Source organism: Ammospiza nelsoni, chromosome 12 (assembly GCF_027579445.1).
Source record: "Ammospiza nelsoni isolate bAmmNel1 chromosome 12, bAmmNel1.pri, whole genome shotgun sequence".
In the NCBI taxonomy this organism is placed as follows: Eukaryota; Metazoa; Chordata; class Aves; order Passeriformes; family Passerellidae; genus Ammospiza; species Ammospiza nelsoni.
In genome coordinates this window covers 8859713-8881745 of record NC_080644.1, presented here as the reverse complement: position 1 = coordinate 8881745, position 22033 = coordinate 8859713, and the positions used below count along the sequence as shown (strand labels likewise).

At 45.8% G+C, this 22033-nt stretch overlaps 2 protein-coding genes across 3 annotated transcripts; one reads left to right on the top strand and one right to left on the bottom strand.

The window, feature by feature from the left end:
- The first annotated feature begins 3214 nt into the window (after positions 1 to 3214).
- SERINC3 (serine incorporator 3) lies at positions 3215 to 11736 on the top strand. Its single transcript, XM_059480997.1, has 10 exons — positions 3215 to 3434; positions 3906 to 4067; positions 4565 to 4758; positions 5503 to 5582; positions 6234 to 6371; positions 7192 to 7361; positions 8088 to 8178; positions 8571 to 8748; positions 9547 to 9774; positions 10448 to 11736. Exons 1-10 carry the CDS (start codon positions 3396 to 3398, stop codon positions 10584 to 10586), a joined length of 1419 nt encoding a protein of 472 aa, XP_059336980.1. The 5' UTR covers positions 3215 to 3395; the 3' UTR covers positions 10587 to 11736.
- Positions 11737 to 11741: 5 nt separating this feature from the next.
- TTPAL (alpha tocopherol transfer protein like) lies at positions 11742 to 20841 on the bottom strand. 2 transcript variants are annotated; one of them, XM_059480999.1, is made up of 7 exons: positions 20795 to 20841; positions 18808 to 19260; positions 17882 to 18075; positions 16366 to 16476; positions 15434 to 15631; positions 14110 to 14150; positions 11742 to 13728 (listed from the first exon to the last, which is right to left on the bottom strand). In XM_059480999.1, exons 2-6 carry the CDS (start codon positions 19244 to 19246, stop codon positions 14139 to 14141), a joined length of 954 nt encoding a protein of 317 aa, XP_059336982.1. In that variant the 5' UTR covers positions 19247 to 19260; positions 20795 to 20841; the 3' UTR covers positions 11742 to 13728; positions 14110 to 14138. The 2 variants fall into 2 exon arrangements, with proteins under 2 accessions (XP_059336982.1, XP_059336981.1); XM_059480998.1 differs by having other exon boundaries at positions 11742 to 15631.
- Positions 20842 to 22033: the final 1192 nt, after the last annotated feature.

Sequence of the window (22033 nt, the reverse complement as noted above, 5' to 3'; positions counted from 1 at the left end):
TTATCTCATGACTTACCTCCTCATGGATTAGGGCTTTGACAGCTGTTCTCAAAGCACTGGTTAAAAGCTGATCAAATTCTGGACAAACAGCTGGAAAAACAGTTGTTCCAAGAAAACTGCAACTCTTTATGCTCAGGAGCTCAAATCATAGCACAGATGTAAATGCAGCTTAAAGCTAAATACTTTACAGAAGCCAAATAATTAGGAGGATTAAATTAGAAAGGTGATGCCAATACATCTAGATTTGGAAGTTTATGCAGGTCAGAGCACAGTAAGATGTTTAGACCTGCACATGAGTCAAGCCAATGCTATTGTAGAAACACAGACAATGTCTGATTATAATTTTTTAATTTTTACAGACAGTTTGGCACAGCCATTGCAAGTTGCAGTTCCCATTGCCTGACTGAAAGGTTCTGGATGGTCAAAGGATTATTCAATTATAATGTGTCTCTGTGATCTATTACCTGAAAAAACACAGCCCATGCAAAGCAGGAACTCTCACATACTCAGGGAAAGATGAGGAAAAATTCTGCGTTTTTGTTATCACAGAAAGGAGACCCTTGAGAGTAACAAGAATAGCACTAACGCACAAGCTTGAGTGACAATTTTTTATGAGCTCAGTTGCACAAAGGAACTGCAGAGAACTGCTTTCAAATGACTAAATCTGACACATTTCCTTTAAATATTACCTAATTCCAAGGGGTTTATTCTAGGCATTTCAGCTCACATATGTATGGGATGTAATGTATAGATACAGAAGGGATGCACCATTTCTTTCTGCTGTCAGAGCTGATTAGCAAACCAGAGCAGGGTATTTTTGTACAAACCAGGATAACCTCCTGCCACATCCTGTCTCGTTCCCACAGCTGACAGTCCTTCATCCTTATCTCCTGTTAAACATGTAGGGGTTTAGGTGATGTGATGCAGAATCAGAGGGGGTTTATGCTGGGAAGTAAAATGAGCACTTGGAAATCTCTTGTTACGTGGACAGTGGAAGGAAAAAGCTTTTTATCTGCATCCTTTCTCTGTGCCCAGCATAACCCAGTGGAGGATCACCAGTACTTAACAAAACTATTTGTCTCATAAATTTCCTGAGAAAAAAACACTTGCAGGTTCAAGATTTAGATGAGTTTCATCGCTGCATTACTAATACACAATATTCCAAAGTATTTGAGTTATTTGCCCAGGATTACTGGGAACACAGAATTTGTGATTGTGCCTTTATTCTGCATATATTCACTGGAACAAACAGTGAGGGAGCAGGGATATGGCAAAAGCCTTCTTAGAGATCCAGCTGGTGCAAGCAGAAGGGTAATAAAAATACATCAGCAATAAAGTAAAGGCTCATCTATTATCTGAAAGAAGCACAGTTGCAATGATTTATGGAGTGACCTTTTTCTGAAAGAAGCCTGTATGTCCTCATGAATAAGACTGATTGCAAGAGATGATACTGTTAACACAGTGTTCATATATTCTGAGTGTTAAAACTGCTGTGGAAAATAAGTGGCAGGTTTACTGGATGCTCTTTGTCATTTCTTGGCAATTTTAGATGGCAGTAAAGCAGTCATTCTCATTATTAGTGCCTTTCTGTGATGGAAGCAGGTTTTTTTGGACAGGGACTGTGTGAAGGGTCTGACAGAGTGTAAAGTGATGTGCAATAGCTGGAGCTGTTATAGCCAGAAAATATCCTGTAACCCCAGCTGGTCAGTTCTGCCCCTGCCCTGTGATATTGTGCAACACTAATGCCAATTAAAACCCATGCAAACTGCTTTCCTAAACCTCTGTGCAAACTTTTGTCAAATCCTTGTGCTGTTACATCATCACAGCCAACTCTCATCCCTTTCATTTGCTCCCAGACTTTAGTGAGGAGGAGTGAAATCACTCAGCTGTCCCTCCCCAACTCCTCCAGGCTGCAGCCTGTGCAGTGTGCTGGGGATCCAGACCCAGCACTGTGCTCTGGCCAGCTGCAAAACAACATCTCCTTCCACCTGGCTCCTCCACCTTCCTCTTCTCCCACGTTAAAGGAGCCCACCTGCAGCTTTTGCAGCTGTGCACCTTCCAAGTATGAACTGAGCCAGGTGTGAAACTGCGGCACAAGTGTCACCTTGAGAAACCCCACCTGTGAAAAGCTCCTGAGCTTTCCCACTTCCATCCAGAGTTGTGTTTAACCTACAGGCCAATTTCATGGACAGTGCTCAGTAAGTCATAAAGGAAAAGAGGGGCAGCAAAATGGTATTAGGAAAAAGTTCTTCATCCCAAAGGACAGGCTGGGACAGGCTCCACAGGGCAGTGATCCCTGCCCCAAGCCTGCCAGAGTTCAAGGACTGTTTGGACAACACTCTCAGGCACATGGTGGGATTGCTGGGCTGTCCATGCATGGCTGCGAGCTGGGCTCCATGATCCTGATAGATCTGTCCCAGCCTGGGACATTCTGTGATGTGAGTGCTGGGATTCTCGGGGCTGTGAGCTGGGCTCCATGATCGTGATGGATCTGTCCTAACCTGGAACATTTCTGTGTGATGTGAGTTCTGGGCCACAAGCACTTGTGTGTGTTACCACGATCGCTCAAGAGTGGGAATGAGTTACACATTCTGCCAGGCTCAAACAGCTTCGAGAGGCTGGGCAGGTCCCTGGCGCCCTGGCAGGGCAGGTGACAGCAGCGCCACCAGCCCCCGCGGCCATTGCACGCACCACGGAGCAAACAGGCTCGACAACAAGTGACAGAAGTGGCTCCTTTCCCCGGGCATCCCGCTGGTGGCGGTGCCGCCGGTGAGTCACGGTGACGCGGTGTCACTCCCCGGGCCGTGCCGTCTGTCACCGCGCCGGGCGCGCCCCGTGGGCTCGGGGTTACCCGGGGCACGACCCGCGCCAAGGCGCCCTGCGGGGTGCTGGTGCCCAGGGGAAGGGAAAGGCGCTGTGCTGTGTCACAGCGCCGGGCGGGGCGGTGCCAGCCCGGTGCCAGCCCGGTACAGGCCCGGTGCCCGTCACCCCCGCTGCTGCCATGACAACGGCTGCGCGCCCCGGCACCGCGAGCGCCCCCAGCGGCCGCGGGCCGCTATGGAACTCTACCGGCCGGCTTCACTCATTGGCTGTCAGGCTGTAGGAACCGCCCACTCACTGCCCTTTTGACCAATCAGCGTCCTCCATTCCCCACGGCGAAGGCGGAAGCAGTGTTGATAAACAATATCGCCCCGCCCCTGCCCTCGCTGACCCTCCCGCTCCTCCCCCTGGCGCCCGGCTGCATCGCGCCTTCTCATTGGCGGGCGGCCGTCCCCGCGCTGGGAAGCAGCCAATGAGCGGCGGCGGCGGCGGCTCGGGGCGGAGCCCGGCTGGGGCCGCCCCCGGCCGCGGGCAGTGGGCGGAAGCAGGAAGCGGCGGAGGGCGGCGGCGGCGCCATGGGGGCCGTGCTCGGGGTCTGCTCGCTGGCCAGCTGGGTGAGTGCGGGCTCCGCTCCCGCCCCGAGCCTCCCCTCACACCCCGAACCTCCCCTCACACCCCGGGGAGCGCGGCCGGCCCGCAGCGGCGCTTCCGCTGGCGGCACGGAGCGGGCCCGGGTGGGACCACGCTGAGCCCCGCGGGCGCCATCCCGGGCCCGCCGCAGCCGGGGCGGCTCCAGCCCCTCGGAGCGGAGCGGTGCCCGCCTGGAGCCGGCCCTGTCCTTGCCACAGCGGGCGGCTGGCGGACGGGCCCGCCCTGGCGAGGCCCCCCGGTAGCCCCGGCCGATACACGCGGTTATTTGCGGGTGTTGGCGAACGCGCTGACAGAAACCCCGATTAGCGGCTTATCTGCGCGGGCCGGGGGCGGATGTCTCTAAATGGGGCTCGGGTTTTCCTCTCGGTGTCGCCTAACGCGCAGGTGTCAGCTTCGAGGGGAATGCCCTTACTATTCCTGTCTGTGCCCTTCAGATTCCCTGTCTGTGCAGCGGGGCCTCGTGTTTGCTGTGCCGATGTTGCCCCAACAGCAAGAATTCGACAGTGACACGGCTCATCTATGCCTTCCTCCTCCTCCTCAGCACTGCACTTGCCTGCATCATGCTGGCACCAGGCATGGAAGAGCAGCTGAAAAAGGTATGGAGGGGCAAAATCTTTTTCTGACTGTCTTAAATGCCGTTACTTGTGCCGGTGACTATTGATTTTCTTTACTTGGAATGGATTATGTGTGAGAGACAAACACCCGAGTGTCCTTGCTCCTGAGTTGAGAGGCTGGGTGTGCTGAATGGCTTCTGGCTGAAACAGCAAATTCTGTGAATGTTCCTTTTTTAGTACATGCCTGGTCTCTGAAATCTGACCAGACCTGGAGACTGTCAGTTGTTATCTGAGGCCTGCTGCTGTGGTATCTTAATCTTCATGGGTGAAAAGTGTTGACATGGTGAGAGACAGATGATAATGAGGTCTGAGCACAAGGTCTTTTGTTCTCTGATCTCTCAGAAGTTTGTTGACTGAGAACCTTGGCTGTTACAGGACTTAGAAAATGTAATTGCAAATGCAGACATAAATTCACAATGGAATGTGAATTCACAAAGGAATGTAAATTCACAATGGAACGTGGATTTATCTTTCCCCAGATTCCTGGATTTTGTGACGATGGGCTCCACACCCAGATCCCCCACCTGGAGGGCTTTGTCAGCTGTGATGTGTTTGTGGGGTACAGAGCTGTCTATCGTGTCAGCTTTGCCATGGCCGTGTTCTTCTTCCTCCTGTCCCTGCTCATGATAGAAGTGAAGACCAGTAACGACCCCAGAGCTTCCATACACAATGGGTATGTGTGAGCCAGCTGGCTGCCCTTCCTTGCAGCTGCTTTCCTCCTTCCAGCTCCTCTGCTGAGCACAGTGCAGATTCCTGTGTGCATACACAGACAGCTTCAGCTTTCTTTTGGACCCAGTACAGAGTAGTGCTTTGGTCCCCTTAAAAGCTCCCTATTTATGTAAGATGGTTGAGGGTGCCACTCTGAGGTGGGGTAACCAAAAGAGGAGTGCTCTGTGTTTTCATGGGGATGTCAGATTGCAGCTAGTTTATGTCTCCAACCTTGTCCTGCCTCTGGCACTCATTGGGTCACTCTCAAGGCCAGTCTGACTCAGCTATCAGAAACTGGTTTCTGATTTCCAATTTCCTGATTGAACTGAATTAGTTTTGGGCTGGATGACTGAATCATCATAGAGTCATTTAATTGGAAAGGGATCTTTGGAGTGCATAGAATCCTAAAATTACAGAATGGTAAGACCATCCACTTAAGACCATCCACTTCCCTGCTGTGGGCAGGGGCACTTTCCACTGGCCCAGGTGGCTCAGAGCCCTATCCAGGCCTGGCCTTGAGCACTTCCAGGGATGTGAAGTCCCCAACCTCCCTGGTCAGCAGGATCACATGATCCAAAGCCCTGGTTGGAGCAGGACCAAGCTGCTTACAGATCATGTCAGAGCACATGACTGCTGTGTGGGAACTGACTGTGTGTGGAGTAAGACCAATATTTATTGGTTATTCATTTATTTCTATCTTCTTTTAAAGGTTCTGGTTCTTCAAAATAGCTGCCATCGTGGCTATCATGGTTGGAGCATTTTATATCCCTGAAGGGCCTTTCACAAGAGGTACAGTTGATGTTCATCATGGAATTCTGACTTGTATAAGCTCAAACCTTGTCATAGATTAATTGGCAATAGTGAAAGTTTTTTGTAGAAGATACAGTTTCTGCCCATTTTTGTTGGAGTACCTCGGTCCATCCGGTATTTTAGTGGCCAGCTGAAGTTATGGCAATAAAAAATCCCTTTTCAACCTAATAGGTTTTGGTTATTAATAATTTTTTACTTCATGAGACAGCCACTGCTGAGCTGATCTTCTGACACTAGACTGGGGGCAACTTGGAACACTGACAAATGCTAAATACTTCCCTAGAATCTCTGAGAAATCTGTGTGGGAAACCTCTACTGTCTGGCTGCATCAGAGGAACTTGAAAGGGTTGTTGACCCTCAAAGATATGTGGGATGATGACACTTAAGTACACAAAGATGCCACATGTTAGATGTTGCCTTGGGCTGAACATCCCCATGCTCAGCTTGACCAGCAGTGGCTGCATCCCTGAAGAGCTGGGACTCCTTCCATGCTCCTGTCAAATTGAGGTGATTAACAGCATCTGCATTTCTAATTACAGTTTCAGGTTTATTTCATGCTTTTTTTGTTTTTAAACAGAGGTAGCATGCACATGATGAAAGCTAACTTTTTTTTCTTGCACTCTTTTCTAGCTTGGTTTTGGATTGGTGTTTCTGGAGCCTTCTGCTTCATTCTTATCCAGTTGGTTCTACTTGTGGATTTTGCTCACTCTTGGAATGAGAGCTGGGTTGAGAAGATGGAAGAGGGGAATTCCAAATGCTGGTATGCAGGTAAGAATCTTAACCTGGAAAGGATTTGTTTGTACTGGCCAGTAGCCCACAGAATATCATTTACTGGTTTGCAGACATACCTAGAACTAAACTGCACAGTGTCCCTGAGTCACTGCTGTAAACTCCTGAAATAAATAGCAGCAATGTTTCCTTTTTTTTTGTTCAATAAAATGTGAGATATTTTAGGCTTGTGAGTAGCACATCTGACAGTCCTATTAAACCACACTTGCCTGGTTGGCAGGGTGTGCTCAGAGCCTGCTTCCCTTCAAGCCTGACTCTGCTGTGTCCCCAGGAGCTCAGTTGTGTCTGTGACAGTGGCTGCAGTGCCACACTGAGTGTGCCTTGGTGCCTGCTCCTCAGCTGCCCACTAATTACAAAGTGCTAATTGTTGTGGTTCTTAGCTCATAGCTAAGAGTGCTGCCACAGCATTTTGTGGCTTCTTACAAAGAACGGAGTGGAAACAAAAATGGGTGACCTCAAGCACAGGAATCCAGGGCAGGTAAATGTCCATGGGAAGTGTGCAAAAAGCACTCTCTCATTCTGCCACTGTGGCCTGATACCAGTTACACTAATTAAACTGCTGATGAGAGGCAGGTCCTGTTCCCCTGATGGCAGCCCTGGCCTTGCTCTGAGCTATACTTAGTGAGCCCAAGCAGAAATTTAGCCATACCTTACAAAGATGCAGTCTCTAGTCTGGTTTTGTGATCCAGACTGCCAAGTGAGGAACAAAGAGTGTCTTATTGCAGTGTTAGCTGGATATTAAGCCATTTCAGATGTACTACTAAAACTATATGTGTAATGTAATTTTTTTTTCCTGCAGCTCTGTTGTCCTGTACGAGCCTGTTCTATGCCTTGTCCCTGGTTTTTGTCATTCTCTTCTATGTTTTCTACACAAAGCCTGATGCCTGTGCTGAGAACAAGTTCTTCATAAGCTTTAACATGATCCTGTGCATTACTGTCTCCATTGTTTCTATCCTTCCAAAAGTTCAGGTATTATTTTTCTCTTTTCTTCTGACATACCAAGCAGGGAAATGAGAAGGATGTAGTAGCAGTTCAGTCAGAGATAAGAACTTTTAAACTTGGCTATCATAGCTTCTGTAGTTAGGAACTAAAAAAAAAAAATAAAATCTTGCTCTGAAAGCATTTTACTGCATAGTGACACGTTTTCTGAAGAGAGGCTTTTTTTAGCTAACATGGTTTTGGACTTTGTTTCCATGTGGAGTACTGCTGGCATGGTTTTAGTGGTGAAGGCCCTGGCAGGACAGAGGAATCTGTTAGGGAGTAGCAAAGTAGCTGGAGATTTATTTGCTTAATACTGTGCCTTTGAAATTAGGGGTAAACTTCTTTAATATAAGAGGAAAGTTGCATGTCACTTGATTCTGAACTGGTATTGCTCAAATCACATGCTAGATTCACATCTAAAAAATTGTTTGAAAAGGTTGAGATTAACTCAGTTACAGCCTGTAACTGAGTCTTGGGCACAAAAAGAAAAGGATTTGGTTTGCTTTTTCTTTCTCTGTTTGAGTTGCTTTTTGCATAAATTATATAACTCCAAGGAATTTCTTCCAGTCTTTCAAACATAGAACAAAGGCCAATGCATTTCTACAGCAATGGTTTTCATCTAGTAATGGTTTCATCTGTGGCAGTGGGGTAAAAGCATCCAGCTCTAGGTAAACCTTGCTCTTTTTGACCTTGGCTTCTTCTGCTTTGGAACAGGAGCATCAGCCTCGCTCTGGCCTCCTCCAGTCCTCTGTCATCACACTCTACACCATGTACCTCACCTGGGCAGCCATGTCCAATGAGCCTGGTAAGCAACACTCTGTCTTGAGTCCCATATACTGGTGTGAAAGCAGAAGTCGATGGTTTTTACAGATCACTCTGTGGGAATTGCTGATCTGTTCAGATCAAATCCAGTGAAGCTGAAAACCTGACTTGACTGAAACCATCAAACTGCTTCTTTGCAGAACAAAACTGGAGTGTTGTAAGGGGGGAAAAGAAACAGTGTCAGGGCATTCTGATGTTATTTATTTATTATACCCTTGTCTAGCTCACAGGCAGGAAAAACATTGCAGGCAATTTCTGCCTCTGGAGAATTGAAGAGATCAGCAGTTAAAGGGAATGAAAAATTGCAAGCTTACTTGTCATCTTTTCTTGGCTACATGCTGGCATCTCTCTTATCTGCTTTGAAATCCCTTTCAGAAAGAAACTGTAACCCAAGTCTGCTGAACATCATCACCCAGATAGCTGCACCCACAGCTGTTCCAGCCAATGCCACTGTCCCTCCTGCCACTCCTGCTCCACCCAAGTCCCTGCAGTGGTGGGATGCCCAGAGTGTTGTTGGACTGGTTATCTTTGTCCTTTGCCTCTTGTATTCCAGGTAGGGTCTGCACTACTATCCAGTGATAAAGAATTGGGGTTTGCCTCCTTTGTTTGAATCTGGGTCTAGTGCAAAATGTACCTGCATTTATTCACATCCAGCTGCTGTCTCAGGCCTGAGGCCAAATGTGGCTCATAAACCTGCATTTTGCTTTGTGCATGAGGGTAAGCCTTGTCAGCTCAATCCAGATAACAAAACAACATGTGTTACAAAATGATTGGAGGGATGGAGCACCTCTCCTATGGGGAAAGGCTGGGAGAACTGGGTTTGTTCAGCCTAGAGAAAGGAAGGCTTTGGGGTGACCTAATTATGGCTTTCCAGTGTCTGAAGGGAGCCTACAGGAACATAGAGACTTTTACATGGATTAAAACTGGGTGTGTAAATTTAGATTAGATACTAGGAAAAAATCTTTACTGTGAGGGTGATGAGGCACTGGAATGGTTGTCCAGAGAAGTTGTGGGTACTCCATCCCTGGAAGTGTTCAAGGCCAGGCTGGATGGAGCTGTGAGCAACTTGGGTGTAGGTGTAATGTGCCCTACCCGCAGTAGGTGGATTGGAACAAGATAATCGTCAGGGTTCTTTCCAAACCACACCTTTCTATGATCTGGAACTAGGAATGCTGTTTAATGAAATTAACAAAAGCTTGGATAAAAACAGTTGGAGGAATTTCCTTATGCTTCCAAATGGATGATTTGCTAGTCCCAGACATTCACTGTGGTCAATTGTTTGCTTGATTATCAAACACAGCTGATGATAAAAGGAGTTGTTAACCAGGTCTCTGTTTGGGTTACACTGCAGCATCCGCTCCTCAAGTAACAGCCAGGTGAACAAGCTGACCCTGTCAGGCAGTGACACTGCCATCCTGGAGGACACTGTGGGGACAGGCAGTGGCACAGCTGAGGAGGGCGAGGTGCGCCGTGTCACGGACAATGAGAAGGATGGTGTCCAGTACAGCTACACCTTCTTCCACTTCATGCTCTTCCTCGCCTCTCTGTACATCATGATGACACTCACCAACTGGTACAGGTGAGAGCCACAGGGGAGCTGAGGGTTCTGTGTGGATGGGAGGCTGGTGAAGGGGCTGTCCCTGTGCCAGCTGCAGCAGAGCTGTGCCTTGTCAATTTAGCGTTACTCAGTTAAGGTGTGAGAAGGCAGCATGGCACAGTCAGCAGCTCTGGTTCCAGGGCACTACTGCAGAGCTGCAAGGGCAGGTGTGGCTGACATTCTTCAGCTGGAGGAGTAGCAGGAAGGATATACATGGAATTGGTTTCAGGTGGCCTCCTGCAAAATTTGTTAGAAGCCAGCCTGCTGTTAGTGGCTTTTCAACCTGGAGAAGATGTGCAGGGACAGCCATATGTGCTGCTTATCAGAGATGGGATGTCCCACATCTATTGGAAACACTTGGGCATGCCCTCTGCTGCTGCAGCTCAGAACCACTGCTCCCAGGACATTGTATAAATTAGCAAATACTTCCTTGAACAGCATCATGAGCATGAGCAAGCAGGCTTGGAAACTGGGTTCCAAGAACCACAGCCTGTGATGGAGCCACAGGAAACTGCTGGCTTAGTTGTCTATGCTCTCACAAAGGGTCTTGATTGGAGTGCCCCAAAGGATTGCCCTCAATTCAGATCCATGAGAGGTACCAAGGAACAGGGGGAGGTGTTTTCTGTGTCTGCTAATGGACTTCTTTACTTTTTAGCCCTGATGCAGATTTCAAAACCATGACAAGTAAGTGGCCAGCCGTGTGGGTGAAGATGACCTCCAGCTGGGTTTGTCTGCTTCTCTATCTCTGGACCTTAGTGGCTCCTCTTGTCCTTACTAATAGAGACTTCAGTTAAGTTCCTGCACCTTCTGAGCTTACAACAGTGGGGAACTCTTTGCTGACAGCCAAAATTTCATTTATTGCTTTAGTTACTGTTTCTTATGTTGGTATTAAAATGCAGTTGGATAGACAGTTATGTATTGCATAATGCTTGATGCAACACCAAAATTATCAGTTATCTATTTTAACCTTTACCAGGGTTATATTATTACTGCTTTTTTAAAATTCACTACAGCTGTGTTGTCAAAGCACAAAATAATTTATCTATTCTGTCCAAAAGCCACAACCTTCTACTGAATAGAAGTTAACATTTAGTTAAATATGAAGTAATATATTTTAAAGAGCAATTATAATCAGCGTAATGCACTACTCTGCTCATGCTTCAGTTTCTGGAAGTGTAAGCCATGCTGCTTGATTTCTACATTCCACTGCTAAAGTTTATTTACAGGAAAAGTTTATTTAAATTACTTAACTTTCTGCTGTGGCAAAAAAGCACCCTTACTCCTCACCAAAAGAACAACTCTGAAGTTGAAAAACTGGTTAACACTCAATTCTTTTAAGACAAACTTGCCCTTTTTAAGAGGCAATTTCTATGGTAACTTCTTTTTTAGAATGTTTGCCAAATAGAGTGGTAAGTGTATGAGTAGCTTAATCAACTTTATGATTATGTTGGAAAATAGAGCTTATTGATTGATTGGTTTCAGTTGTCCAATATGCTTAATAGAAGTAACACACATGGAATTATTATTATTATTGGCTCTAAGGCATTTGCACTGTAAACTCATTTGAATAAAGCAAACTAACTGCTGAAAGTGGCCCAGCTCTGTTGAAGTGTTAAGAAGCAGCAGTTCCTTCTCCAGTGGAAAGTGCCACATGCAGTCTCCAGGTGGATGTGACTGGTTGTTTGTTCTGTGCAGTAAATACTAAGTGACAGATTTTTTTGAAACCAGCAGTATTTTGTGTGAGCCTCTAAGTCTGTGAGTGTCAAATCCTGTTCCTTGATGTTGCTCAGTTCAAGTAAACTTTTGTTTCCAGCAGAAAGCAAAACCTTTTGCTAATGCAGTGCTGTGGTGATTATGTGTAAATGTGGAACTTGTGTGTTGTTACTGACATTTACAATAAACTATCCCAACATGACACAAGACAAACATATTGAAAATATCAAATGAGCAGCTGTTACAATGTGTTTAATCACCCAGTCATGCATCATAAACTTACACATTTTTGACAACTTTGTATTATAAAATGCAATATAAAAATAAATTTTATCAAAATAAGATGTACACTTAATCACCCAACACCTCTAGGCTCACATATAACAGAAAGCAAAATTAATATTTGTATAAGACAATGATTAATTCAAGCCAAAATGGTATAAATTTAACAAAATGATACTTAAAGAGATTTAATGATACAAGATTTAACAAAAACATTACTTCAGCCAGTTCCTGAAAATACCTCAGGGCTCATAACATCCATTTACAAGAGTATAAATTCAAGTACTTGTATGTACAGTTTGCAGCTACCTCTTGTGCCACCTAATGCCAATGCAGTTCAAGTATCCTTCCTTATTATCTGTTGGATTTGGCAGGGATGGCTTATGTACTGGAAAAGGCATATATAAGCATGGAAAACAAAGTTATTTCAAGTGTGAAGAAGGAAAAAATTGGTTGTAGTGCTGTAAAAACAAAAAACCAAGCAACCCCCAAGCAAAAAAACTACCCCTCCTATAAGCTTTTCCTAGCTGTTCTCTTATCTTGCAGATAAGGAGATCCTATACATGACACAAATGTTTAATTTTCCAAACATGAGAAGTTCTGGGAACAAACTGATGTCTTTGCTACTAAGTGCTAAAGCTCAAAGAACAGTCTCAGCTCTGCAGCCAGGCACACATGAGCCAGAGCTGTGCTTGCTGTAGGACTTGCCAAGCACTGCCCTGAGAGACTTCAGGGTTAGAGACACACTCAGTGAAGCTGCAATTCCTGCCTCAGTTCTAAAGGCAAGGAACAGCAAATCAGAAATAACAGATCCTGATAAAGCCTGGCTTAGTTCAGCATCCTGGCATCCACTGCCCAGAAGCCAGCTTTAAGAAAAAGAAGTTCTGGAGGCACAAGACTGGCACTTTTCAGCATTGGCAGGTGTGGTGGTTTAACCCCAGCCAGCACCATGGCTGCTCACTCACACAGGGCTACACCAACTCCTGTGAAGAAAATTCTACCCCAGCCAAACCCAGCACAATCCTAGAACCATTCTTTATTCTTAGTGAGCAGAGGAAAGAAGAGGGTGAGGTGGATCTATTCTGCCTACTATTTAAGGCATGCAAGAAAATATAATCTGAAAAAGGGCGAGTTTTGTAGAGGTTCCTCAGCCTTCTGCTGAGCACCACTAGGTTTATTTCTCTTTGAAGGACACTAAACTGAATTTTGAATATCCATCCTCCCTCTCTAATAGTTACATAAGGGCATGAAAGGAGCTGTTCCTACAGTCACTATAGCCCCACTTCTACCCCTGCAACACAATTAAGGAAAGATTATCAGTGAGGCCTTCATCTCTAGGTAAATTGATCCATTCTGTTTTTTTTCAATGGTACATTGTGACTGGAATTAAGAGACACTAAAACAACAGAGGCATCACTCTTCTAGCATTCAGCAGTGTGGGCAGCCACTGATCTGTCCAAGTCCTGGTGCTGCGTGCTACTGGCTTCTAGGTGGCAAAAAACTGAATTAATTTCTGCAAAACAGAGCATATTCTGGTCACAAAGGTGGAGCTGCCTAGCAGCTCTCTTTTACCTTAAGTAGATGAAAAGGATAGTTGGTTTTTTCCCTGCACTAAAGGTAATAGTTACAAAGAGGAGTTAAAATTGACTTGTAAAGGTAAGAAAAATGAGATGCTTTCACCGAGGAAAATTAATCTCTTCCCACCTTTAAAGTACAACTGTTCATATGATGAGTTTTCTGCTCCTATAGATTCTGAGCTGCCACACAGAAAAGAAAAAAAGCTTCATGGTTTTAACCTTTTCAGAACCCAGTCTCTTTCTACAATGTCAGGATGACAGGTATGGCATTTGCCACCCTTTAGTTCCAGGATGAGGTCTGCTGCCAGGTCAGAAAGTCATTACAGAAGTCTCCTTTTGGCAGAGCAGTCATGCTGCAAGGGGGCTAAGAGGAAGAAAGACATTCAAAACAGTTTGGCACTTTGAAAAATGAATGTCTGAGATCCTCAAGATAATTTAGTTTTATATTTACAGAAACGTAACTGGTGCCTATAATCACATTTGGCACTAAATCAAGATTTCCTCCAGAGAAAGTGCTCTAGTGATAAGTTTCCAATTAGAAGGGATGGTCTTTTCCACCAAAGAGAGAATTATTTCACTTTGAAGTAACAGACTGTGCTTTCCTTGTCCTTGTGAGGTTTCCTACGTCCACACCATTATAGTGCAGAAAAATGTGTGCAAAGAGTGTGCTGAGAGTTAAGTCAAGACCATTAAATAAAATGAACTTGGGGAGTGGGAACAGCTTATTCAGACACAGGTATCTTACCTGGTTTGACATCAATGTTAGTTCTGTCTCTAGACAAAGACCTAGAAGCACAGGCATACAAGTTATGAGTAAATATCACAGAGATGATTCAAGTCTAACTCCATACAGGAACATGACAACCAAAGACAAAAGAGGTCAACAAAGTTAAAAACCAAGTTTCACAGAAGAGCTGACAAGCACAGTGAACAAAATGCTACAATATCAGGAAATTTAGGAATGTGCTTTTAAAAAGCCTGTCTGCATTTGGCTTCACAGACTTAAAACTCAAATTTAGCCCACAGTAACAAGCTAAAGCAGCACCTTGCTGTCCTACATGAAGTATTGCCTTCTATACATCACATGCCAACTGCTACAAAACCTCCTCACACATCCTGGGTATGAGGTACTTACCCAATTCCTATCTCAAGCAGAAAAGAACTGTCAATGTGGGGAAGTGGCTGACACAGCTTTCTTTTATTTGGTCCTGAACCTCATTATTTGAGGCTGTTGTCCAATCAAAAGCCTTATTCAATGATCTGAAAAACGTGCTGTTTTCTGAAAATGAAGATTGCATCTGTTCTATAAACCTTGGTATAGATGTTATGGTAGTTAATCCATCAGTCACATTTCCTCCAACTGTGAAGAAGTTTAAGAGATGATCTCCATACATGAGTATTCATGACTAAATTTTGTTCTGTATAAATTTGAAATAAATATTCACTGAGATATTTCAGAAACACCAACTCACAATGTGAACCACATGACAGAGGACAGGCCAAATTAGACTTCTATGGTTTTAAGCAATCTTCACTACAGAATTATATTTTGCAGGGTTCAAAAGCCATTTACTTTCTTTCACCAGTCTTTCATTACTGGTGTTTGCAGAAGGGGAAGAGACCAGATAATCACAAAGCTCAGAAATCATCCTCACTTTTCACCTGTGTGGGGTGAGGACAAGAAACTGTCAAAGCTTACCTATCTGCAATAATTTTTTTCCCTTTATCCTTAGAAAGAAGAGTCCAGTTTGCACCATTCACACAGAGGTTGATGAGCCTCAAGTCTAGAAAACTTGTGCTCTTTGCTTTTACCCTCCCTGAACTCTGCCCTGCCCCCATTGTGCCCTCTCCAGCTTCCTTTGGTTCTACAGTGTAAAGTGCCTCAGCAGTCTGTCCCCAAACTGCAGGTTTAGGAGTAAGGCAGAGTTCACAACATCACCTAGCAGAGCAGATCTTAACTGTGCCGGAAACAACTTCCCTCCTGTGGTTTGTTAGTAACAGTAATAGAGCTGAGGTTTCATCCCTCGCAGGGAATCATCACACTGCTTTTCATCAGCATCCCCACTCACTAGCAGGTCGTGGGGAGAGCTGTCACAGGGCAGCACCAGCTCTGAGAAATCATGCAGGAAATCCTCTTCAGAGGCCAGCAGCAGCTCGTTCCAGGCAGAGATGTCCAGCTTGCCTGCAGTACCACCATACTCCTCAGGAAGGATCACCGGAGGAATGTTTTGGTGAAGGGAATTCAGATCACAGCCATGAAGAAAAAACTGAAGGAGAAAGCAAAAGAGTTTTAAAAGTGCACATCAAACACTTTGCAGCAAACTGCTGGAACAGTCAGCTAACAAACTTATTTTGAGCTAAAGAACAACTTTAAGAAGTGATGTGTTCACGGGCAAGTGGCAGCACAGAACAGTGGGCAGGTACAGTGAGGCACACCAGTGAGAGAAGTCTTGAGACAAAATCCACACCTTGCGCAGATTAAATCCCAGCAAGAAAGACTGGACATGTGCCTGGGCTCAGCTTCCAGATTCAGTTCATCCCCAAGTTTGCTCATGGGATTTAAAGTACTTATCCTTGTGGGCAAAAAAAATCATCCTTGGCAACCACAGTCCTGTGGAGAGGACACTTGTGTCACACAGGACCCTTGCACAAGGGAAAAGAGCAAGGAAGGGGCAACACAGTTCTCCTGTGACACCACCTCATGAACTAAGTGCTACTGGGCCTAATAATCCAACCACAGGGATAATGTCCTGGATGGAGAGCATATGTACTAAAGTTCCACATTAATATTTTGCCAGTATTGAGTTCCTCAAAGTTTCTGTCTCACAGAATTTTACCAACAGGCATATTTTTTAAAATTTAAAACAGAAAAAAAAAATGGCACCAACATTTTTCTAACTGCCAAGTATTATAATTTTTCTTTTTTTTTTTTTACTTAAGAGTGGCCAAGCTAGGAACTTAAAAACATTAATATTAATGTTAAAATCACATAGATCCTTACCCTGTTTGCAATCTTTTCCTTCAGAAAAGGCTTGATGATTGCAAATATTCCTTTAAATATACGAGGCTCATTTATTATGTTAACAGCCTTTATTCGAATGGGGAATCCATCCTGAAGGGCAAAGAAGATTTTTATAATGCAGTTTAAAAAACATTTGCCATCTTTCTCTTTTTAAAATTTTCTGAGACTGACTGCCAGCACAACCCACTGGCTCCCTAACTTTAATTTGAGGTACCAACATAAACCAATACAGGAGAAATTCAACTTGTTATGGGATTTTTGCTGCAGAAATTTATTTGCAGAAATATTTTTCATAGGCAAATGTTCATGATCACCACTTAAGAACTCAGTGAGGTTTCTTTTCCTTATAACCAGCTCTACATATACAAATCAGTCAGTGCTTGCAGTGAAAAGCAGACAAGAGGCAATGCTGGAATATTTTTCTCCATAGGAACATCAGTGAATTACCTCATCTTTACAGGAGCTGCAGCTCAATAACGTTGATGCAACACATTTATATTCCACCATCCTTTATGTCCTTCCCCAAATCCAGCTATTGTTTTGTGAATATATTCCAGTAGGAACAGCAGGACACCCATGACTTTATTTGTACAAATTAAATATGGGCTTACAGTTAAATGACACATTTATATCATAATGTAAAGGAGTGAGTTCTTATAAAGACCTTTCTTAACTCAGCAGCCTCATCTCCTACACTCTCCTGACTCACCCTATCCTTCCTGATCCCCACATGGATACAATAAAGGATGTAACCAGCTCAGGCCACAACAAAAGTAATGATGGAATGAACCCATTCAAGAGAAGTTTACTCATCTCACTCCCCCAGACTGTATCAACATCAAATGAAATCATCAGACCTTCAGCCTGATGGCCAGGCTACTCCTGAGTCCTTTCCCCTTCCCATTTTGTCCAGCTTCACTGTGTTTATACCCTTGCTCTAACCTGCTCTCCAACACTTTCCTTCCACACATCCAGGCAGAGCTGTTTTCATTATGTCTTTTGTGCTAAAGAAGCCTCTGCCTTCAGGGCATGGATGGAAATCCTCCTCAAATCACACCCATTCATAAGTCCCAAGTCCTCTTAACATTTTTGCAGCAGCACTTGAGCTGGAGCCTGCACTTGCCCCATGGCTGGCTCCATCTCAGCTGACAGGAACCATTTAAACACCAGGCCATTCCTCACTGTCTCATCCCTAACTGTAATTCTCTGCTCTCTTTCTTCATTACCACTATCCAGCAGAACTGCTTTTGTCTGTTCCAACTCAAAGTCTGCATTTCTAATGCAAATTTAGTTTTAGGTATGCAAAAGTCAAAAAAAGGGACAAGTGAGGTAAGTTGGCTGTTAGGGTGTGAGAAATTGGTTGGGCAGAGACTTGTTTAACTCTGCTAATGAAAGCCAAGATGATGACATTTGTGGTGACATAGTCAAGAACTCTACACACAGCAGTAGTCATTTACAATGCACAAGCTTATTTTCCCACCAGTTCAGGTCTTACCTGAAGAATTCCAATCACTTTTTTGGCTACAAAAGGACCAAAATGAGACGCCTTAGATAAGCTGACTCCTTTGTAGTCTGCCAGGATTACAATTCCATTCACCTGGGTCTCTTCGGACTGAATGAGTTTTTCTAAGGTTAAGTATATGGCACGAATGTTCTCAGTAATCGGATAATTACTGGGTGTCCATCTGTCTGAGGTTACAAGACAGGGATGGTAAGTTGGAGAGTGAAGATAAGCTAACAATACACATTCAAAAAAACTGATTTTCTGTTCTCTTGGACTCAAAAGTTACTCTGTTCTTTTGAGCCACAGTTCTAGTTCAGAGCAGCCTTTCTTAAGCAAGAGATAAATGGCAACTCATGTTTACTTCAGGGAGCAAAGGCAATGCTTTTAAGAACCCCGTTCTCCACCCAGCACAGCTCATTAAAAGCAGTTTCAGCTCAGAAAGAAGGCAGGTAAATGGAAAAGAGGAGAATGAATGGAGAGAAATTTACAGCAAGCCTGGCAGCACCAAAAGCACATGAAAAATTCTGATTATTTACACAGGAGTCAGAACTATAGGCTTTTCTCTCTGCTTACTGTAAAAACAAATTATGAGCTTCTAAGGGTAGGCCATCAGCCCTGTTTAAATTTGAGTGACTGCATAATAATTTTCCTTGAGAAATTATATTTCCTTGAAAATTTTCATCGACCCATTTCACTGCATTTTCATTTTGCCATGACCGCACTTATTGCTGACACAGGAAAAGGAACTGGAATAATGCTGGCTAAGGACCAGCATGTCCCTTCCCCAGTCAGCTTTTCAAATGTGAGAGAGCCCACAGACTCTGTGCAAGTCAGCACTGCTCAGAGCAGAGCAGGGACAGGCTTTTGGCCCAGACACACCTCGAGGACAGGGCACAGACACACTCAGGGCTGGGTACCTGGGCGGATGCACACGACGTGACGTCCCTGCGGGTCCCGGTGAGGCAGCACAGTGACAAAGCCTGACTCCAGGACAGGCTTTATTGCAGATGGCTTCAGGTTACTGAACACCTCTGGCCAGGTCCTCCTGCAGGTGTGGTAGTTCACCAGGAGCTGAAGAGCTCGGTCGTAATCAAACTTCCTGGCTCGGAGGAACCTCAGCAAAAAAGCATCGTCCAGGCAGGTGCCCAGGGAGGGATAGTCCTTGCACACCATGTCCCTGAGGGCCTGCACGTCACGGAGCCTCCACTCAGGCTTCTCCTGCAGCTCCTCCCGGGCTTTGGTAACAAGATCAGGAGACAGGGTACACACATACTTTGGTCGGTCTGGCAGGAGCTCACTGTCTGATGGAGACCCTGCTGACGGACTTGTCCTGGTGCAGTCGCTGTCTCCTGACATAATGCAGCAGGAATCTGTCAAAAAACAAGTGCTGCACGTGACAAATAAACCCACAGACTTACAGCCACAGTGACTGTTCACATATTTATTATCTTCTGTACTCCCTGTTTCCTAACTGAAGACACTTCCTTTCCAAGAATCAGCACTACAGCCAAGGCACAAGGTTCATTTTAATTCTCCTACCAGGATTAGAAAGTGCAAGTTACTCTAATCTCTTTATCCTACCTAGCAGGTAGAGTGCTACCTTGGAAGAAACCTAACCAATTAAAGTTAAAACACAGAATGACACAGCTTCACTGCAAAACACAGAATTTAATTTGCTTTAACGTTTACTCCCTATGTCCAGTTGAAATCTAAAGCAAAGATCCCAGTTTGTCATGATTCTCACATTTGGTCGAATTACACCCTCTTCTAAGAAGCTCCCCAGAAGCTCCCCCCTCTAAGCCCAGACACAGCCAGGTATTTTCCTTAACTTCTCTGGCAAACACATGCACTTACCAACACCTCTGCCCAAGGGAATGTTCTGAGCAATTCAGGAGGAGCAGCACTCAGGAATACAAGAAATGGCTGCAGTGCACAGACTGGATGAGCAGGTAAGAAATTGCAGACTCTTACGCCGGCACTGCATGGATACTGAGGCTAGTTTAATCTAGTTTTAACTTTTCAGTGTGATGTCAGTATGTCTGATCTGTGAGCTGGAATTCCAAATCCAGTCACAAGTGGACAGAGATGAGTAAAAATTAGAAAATCACGAGCCTGCCATAATCCCTCCAGCTGGACCCGGGGCTGGCAGCGAAACATGGCTTTATTTTGCTGAGCTGTTGGCACTCAGTCACCCACAGCACATCACACGGAACTGGTGCCACAGGGACACTTGTCACCAAAGCCGCCCTCCTCCTGCACTGACAGAGCCCTCAGTGCCCCGCTCACCTTCCCCAGCTGCTCGGACGGCACGGGCACCGCTCCCAGGGAGCGATGTACCCGGGGCTCAGCCTGGGCTGGGCAGCGCCAACCCCGCCGGAGACGGGCACAGGGGCGAGGGGGCTGCCAGGGACCGCAAAGCTCCCGGGCCCGCACCGACCCGTACTGGAACTCCGGGGCCCGCAGCCCGCCCGTACCGGAGCTCCCGGGTCCACAGCCCGCCCCTACCGGAGCTCCCGGGCCCGCAGCTCCTGGGCCCATAGCCCGACCGTACCGGAGATCCGGGGCCCCGCAGCACCCGGCCCCACAGCCCGCCCGTACCGGAGCTCCCAGACTCCGCACCCGCCCGTACCGCAGCTCCCGGCCCCCACCCGCCCGTACCGGAGCTCCCAGACTCCGCACCCGCCCGCACCGGAGCTCCCAGACTCCGCACCCGCCCGCACCGGAGCTCCCAGACTCCGCACCCGCCCGCACCGGAGCTCCCAGACTCCGCGCCCGCCCGTACCGCAGCTCCCGGCCCCGCACCCGCCCGCACCGGAGCTCCCAAACTCCGCACCCGCCCGTACCGCAGCTCCCGGCCCCGCACCCGCCCGTACCGCAGCTCCCGGCCCCGCAGCCTGCCCGTACCGCAGCTCCCGCGGAGCAGCCGCGTCCCGGCCCCGCCGCCCCGGAACGGCCCCGGCCGCTCGGAAATGACGCGCGGGCCGCGCCTGCGCCATGGCCCCGGGGCGGGCCCGCGGCCTCGGCGGGGCCCAGAGGCTCCCGGGGAGCCGGCACCGGTGGGTTCGGCCCGGGCCCGAAATCGGGGCTGCCTCTGTGTCTGGCGGCTGCTCCGGGCAGGGAGAGGGGGGGCCCGGGGACGCTCCCCGAAGGGACACCTGTCCTTCAGTGCTACCTCATCCTCTGCGACATCGGCAGCCACTGCCTCCAGCCGAAGGCAGAATTTTATATATATATATATATATATATACATACACATACATACATACATATATATATATATATATATATACAAATACATATATGTAAATAAAATATATATTTTATAAATCACATTTTATAAATACATTTTACACTTGTAAAATACATTTTATATGTATAGAATGTATTATGTATGAAATACACTTTTATTATGTATATATATACATATGTATGTATACATATACATTTAAATACACTTGCATGTACGCTTACATGTACATATGGATAAATGTATGTTATGTGAGTATATAATATATAATATTGTTATATAATATATGTAATTATATAACACAGCAAGTATATTGATGTATATAATCTATAGATCATATACTAATTATATTTAATATAATCACATATATAAAATACATTTTATTTTTAGATATATACATATATACATACATATACACACACACACATATATATATATGAATACATATATACAAACCAAATATATCCTATATATTTTCTATACAAATACGTATCCCAGGGCCTGTCCCTGGCAGCCTGAGCCGGTGTGGGATCACTGACCAGAGTTAGGGCAGCCTCGGTGCAGGCTCCAGGCAAGCACAGCTGGATGGAAACAGGGCCTGAGAGATGTCCTGGCTGTATCTTGGATTTAAACCACAACAGAAGGACTAAATGTTAATAAAAGGAGAATTTTGGGGTAGTTTGGCTTTGGTTTGCTTTTTGACAGGGCAGAAAACCATATTATCCCACAGGAGGTGATGCCTGGCCTGTCTGCATGGAATTTGTAATAAAAAGCTGGTCCCTCCCAGGTTTGCTGCATTACAAAGGGCTCACGGGGAGCGCTGGGGAGGGGAATGCCACGTTTAACCCCAGAGCTGAAGGGATGCAGAGGCTGATTGTAAAGGGCTCAGCATCCTG